The sequence below is a fragment of the Erythrolamprus reginae genome, chromosome 8 (assembly GCF_031021105.1).
Source record: "Erythrolamprus reginae isolate rEryReg1 chromosome 8, rEryReg1.hap1, whole genome shotgun sequence".
In the NCBI taxonomy this organism is placed as follows: Eukaryota; Metazoa; Chordata; class Lepidosauria; order Squamata; family Dipsadidae; genus Erythrolamprus; species Erythrolamprus reginae.
This window is the reverse complement of record NC_091957.1, coordinates 53680429-53685261: the sequence shown is the minus strand read 5'-3', so window position 1 is coordinate 53685261 and position 4833 is coordinate 53680429. Positions and strand designations below refer to the sequence as shown.

General features: G+C 43.8%; 1 protein-coding gene across 1 annotated transcript in view; it reads right to left on the bottom strand.

Moving 5' to 3' along the window:
* Positions 1-287: 287 nt before the first annotated feature.
* Positions 288-4833, bottom strand: part of IL1RAPL2 (interleukin 1 receptor accessory protein like 2) — a 336211-nt gene continuing 331665 nt past the window's right edge. Inside the window, exon 10 of the mRNA XM_070759926.1 lies at positions 288-2112. Coding sequence (XP_070616027.1) covers positions 1412-2112 — 701 coding nt within the window. The 3' untranslated portion in view covers positions 288-1411. The remainder of the gene's footprint in view (positions 2113-4833) is intronic.

Below are 4833 nucleotides of genomic sequence, written 5' to 3'. Positions count from 1 at the left end.
TCAGAACTTGCTGGATTTCACCCCTGGAAAAAACTACCAAGGAAGTAACACAACGTTGAGCAAACAGCCAATAAAGGCATTATAACTTGGAACGATAAATTGAGGAGCAATTTTGATTTTCCAGGAATGTAAGAACCAACGGAAACCGGGACACACTCTTGAGTAACCTTTTATTAGTGTAAATGCTTACTGCCGTTTTCAACGATTATCAATGCAAATGTTACTATGACGGGTAACCAGAACAGTTCAACGCTTTTGTTGGTGAGTATTGCTGTGCTTTTTGTGTATGTGTGTGTTTTGTTTTGTTCCTTTTGTTCTCTTTTCCGAGCTGACATTTTCCCATCAAACATCAACCCGGTAAACTGTAACACCTTTTTACCTGGAAAAAAAAAAGGGGTGGGTGGGAAAGAAACCAGAAATAATAACAACCCTGTGCAGAGGCTTATAATGAAAATTTAGTACACAAGTCGGGAAGATTAGGAAATGTTCGGATCTGCAGACTGTTTAACAACACCGTGATCATGTCCAATGGAACATGAAAGTCCCCTAAGACACCTGGAAAGCCAAAATGAATGCCTCCCCCCCCCCAAAAAAATTTACAGAAAACTAAAGGGTGGTCGACTTCTTAAGAATGGAAGAAAACACAATGGCAACCTTCACGGACGATGAAGAATTTAGTTGGAGAACAAAACGACACACAATTGTTGAGTGGGCGATATCTTTTCCAGCCATGGGGATTGAGGAACGAAAACCTACTAGCCTCTGCATGGTCCATCTTCCATTAACAAACCTGACGTCTGTCAATCTTGTCGGAAAGCGCTTCTACGCAGTGCATTTTTAGTGGGAATGGCCCTTTAGCACAATCCGAAATGCGAGTCTTATTATTTTTTGTTACTACTTGTGTTTCACATGTATGATGGATATGCTTCCTAAGTTCTTTCTATTTAAAAAAAAATCCATTTAAACTTCTGAAGTACTAATATATATATATATATATGTATATATATGTGTGCGTATATATAAATATGGAGTCTTACTCTATTGTATATAGCATCGGACGTCAACTTGTCGTCAACTTACTTCAAAATACTCTTTTGATCCCATATCCCTTCTCTTTCTTTCTCTCTCTCTCTTTTTATAATAAAGAACAAATCATTCTCTCCGTTAAAAGACAGGAAAACGCAGAAGTCGGCTAAAAAAAAAAGTAGCCTTCCCCCTGGTTAATAATTTTGTAAATGTAAACAAAGAGAGGTTCAAGTATAAAAGCGAGTTACTTTGTGACTTGGCAAAAGAGTTTGGCACCTGATGACGTGGGGTTTTTCAAGGTTTGATTGATTTTTTTTCTTTTTTAGTTTTAAGGAATTCTGGCTCGCTGAGAAAGCCGGCTTAAAAGAAGAAGTCTGGATCTTTGCTACCATATATCGCTGGTGAAACTCAGCTCTCTGGTGGACAAGGGGAGTAGAGAAGGGTTTCTGTGAAAGTCCTGGACATCTTTCACGCTGCTATTGAGCGGTAGCTGCCCGTTGAGAAGCGTCAGGGGTATGTTGCAGTAAGTGTGGTGGTTACTGCTTAGGCCCGTAAGCGGGAGAGTAGCAGACTGGACGCTGTACTCGTAACCTCGGCAGTAATGTCTCATCTGGGCGGCGTTGACGGGTTGATAGCCTCCCAAGTCCACCTGAGACGAAACCAGAGAAGCCGAAGTATCCGTCACCGCGATTGAAGGCACTGTTTGCAGGTCGCCAAAGAGACCCTGCTCGGCGGAATCCAGGACTTGGCGCCGCGAGATCACTTCTTTCTTCTTCGCCGGCATCTCGTAGAGCAAACGCTTCCAGAATTTCGAATTGGGCTTGTTGCTTGGGGGACCTTTCCACGGGACGACCGAGAAGAGCTTGATGCTGTGCTTCAGCGACTCCACTTCCTGGTAGTTGATTTTCGCTTTCAGGTGGGGGCACTCGATGAAAATGACTTTGATCTCGCCCCCGAGGAGCATGTTGTGGAGGCGGTTTTCCATCTCAAAGATACTCCACCCGCGTCTGAGGACGTAATCTGGCGTGAGGACGATCAGCAGCCGGCGGCTTTGTTCTATGCACCGGGCCAGATCTTCTAGATAGGCTGCAAAATCATAAGATGGACAGTAAAATAGAGAAGGGCATACAGGAGAAAGAGAGAAAGAGAGAGAGAGAAATAAACAGACAAAACTTTGCAATCAAAATACGGGGCAGAGAGAGGAACAGATTGACCCTTCTTGACCAGTGCCACCAACAAGTTTAAATGGTCAAGATAACTCCTGTTCCCTTGTTTTCACTGAGCTTGAATGCTCCTTCAAACTGAGCTCTGATGGCTAATTTCAAACCTATAAATGGAGAACTTTTGAACTTCTCTTTGCACCAGCTCCTAAGAGCTGAAGAAATGCTAGGTACCGTATTTTTCAGAATATAAGATGCACTTTTTTCCTCCCTAAAAGAAGCTGAAAATTCAAGTTTATTATACTCTGAATGTAGCTTTTTTCGAAGCCTTCCCCCCCCCCAGCCCTAACTAGGTGCTAACGATCACCCCAGTTCTTATTTTGCAGATTCTTTCATTGTTACTCTTTGCTAAAAATGTTTTCCAATCCCTAAGTCTTTGCAGGGTTTTTTTTTTCACTGCTTTAACTTGCTCCAAATGTTTCTCTCCCGGCCTAACCAGGTGCTAACGATGTTCCCAGCTCTTACTGGCTTGCAAGCTCTTTCATTGTTACTCTCTGCAAAGAATGTTTTCCAAGCCCTAAGTCTTTGCAGGTTTTTTTTTTCATTTCTCCGAATGTTTATTTCCAGCCCTAACCAGCTGCTAAGAGCCAGCTCTTACTGGCTTGCAAGCTCTTTCATTGTTACTCTCTCCAAGTAAGTTTTTTTTAAGCCCTAACCAGTGGATAAAATAATGTGCTGAAGCTGACCAGACTAAGGACGCTAGCCAGATGAATATCTCGTAAGCAGATTCATTTCCCTATTCTCCTCCCCAAAAAACTAAGACGCGTCTTATACTCAGGTGCATCTTATAGTCTGAAAAATACAGTATCTATCATTGCCTTTCCATAATTGCAAAGTCATCTGTGTGGATAGCAGATTGGACTTTCTTGACCTGGTAGGACTCTAGATGACCACATCCGGTCTGAACATTCCTACCATCCTTGGATGATAATCCCCCTTACTAAACGGGCCCCCTACTAAAATTAACACATTCTCCCCCTTCTCTAGAAGACGTCGACTTAACCTCACATAGCATTCACAGTCATATTGTGAATTTTGGCTTAGCATGTGGTGTGAACCACATTATGGTCAGATGGAAGCTGCTGCAGTCCAACGTATTCTGGAGGTCCACCAAGCCTAGTTTAGGGATTTACATATTGCCAAATGACCATTTCTTCATGGCATCGGACCAGAATATCTCCGAGACCACCTTCTGCTGCACAAATCCCAGCGACCGATTAGGTCCCACAGAGTCGGCCTTCTCCGGGTCCCGTCAACTAAACAATGTCGGTTGGCGGGCCCCAGGGGAAGAGCCTTCTTTGTGGCGGCCCCGACTCTCTGGAACCAGCTCCCCCCAGAGATTAGAACTGCCCCTACCCTCCTTGACTTTCGTAAACTCCTCAAAACCCACCTTTGTCGTCAGGCATGGGGGAATTGAGATATCTCCCCCGGGCCTATATAATTTATGTATGGTATGTTTGTAGGTATATCTGCTTAAAATGGGGTTTTCTTAACTACTTTAAATTTTAAATTGTAAATTATTAGATTTGTTATGAATTGTTTTATTACTGTTGTTAGCCGCCCCGAGTCTACGGAAAGGGGCGGCATACAAATCTAATAAATAAATAAATAAATAAATTTCTCCCCATATACGTTATGGAAATGGAAGACCTGTCTTGGTTTATGAATTGCCGAGTGTGGGTAGGGTTGTCTTTTGATCCCAGGAACACACACAGACACCCTCTTTTTTAGTCATATATTGACAAGATTTGGAGGCACCGATTTGTTCTCGAGCGCTTTGGAACAGCCCGTTGGGACAACCTAGCCAAAGTCCTACTCTACTTACTTCTTTCAACTCTCCTTCCATTGGGAGATAGTGGCACCAGTTGGAAGAAGAGCCTGCAGAAGAGAGAGCACATTGTAGGGGTGTTCCAGGTGGAACTCATCCCATCGTAACATCTGGGTTGGGTGGGATTGGCCAAAAAAAAAAAAGCGGGAGAGGAAATCATGGACCAGAACTTGCAACATCGATCAATACACAGACACAATAGACACACACACATGGACACACAGAGAAGACACACGGTGCTGTTTTGGAGGTTACAGATGGAGAAGGCTCCTAACTGGGGTACAGACATATTGCTCCCTAAAAGTCAAATGTATATCGACTGTAAGTGATGGGAAGGGGTAGAGTGTCATCGGTTGATTTGGAGACTTTGGCCTGCCCTATAATAGAATGTACAGTGGGAATTTGGGTGGGGCTGTTGAATGAGAGTTGCAGAGTGTAGCAATAACAAATTCCTTCTCAGTCTCAAGGTCATCCTTTGTTCAGCACCTGCCCGGAAGTTGTTGAGAGGACCAGACACGTTGGCAGAACCAGACCGGGATATGTGATGAACTTGTGGGTCTGGGGACAAGGGAACGAAGGCTGATAGAGAGAGGAGAGGAGGACAAGGTCTCAGCAACGTCAGACCCGTTCTACTGAACCCGCAACCAATCTGGGCTTGTCATGCAAGCGACATTCACATTTGGCACGGTATGCGCGAATGAACTCTTCTGTCTCTTTTGAATAAGATGGGCAGGATGCCAAATTTATCGCATGCAAAAT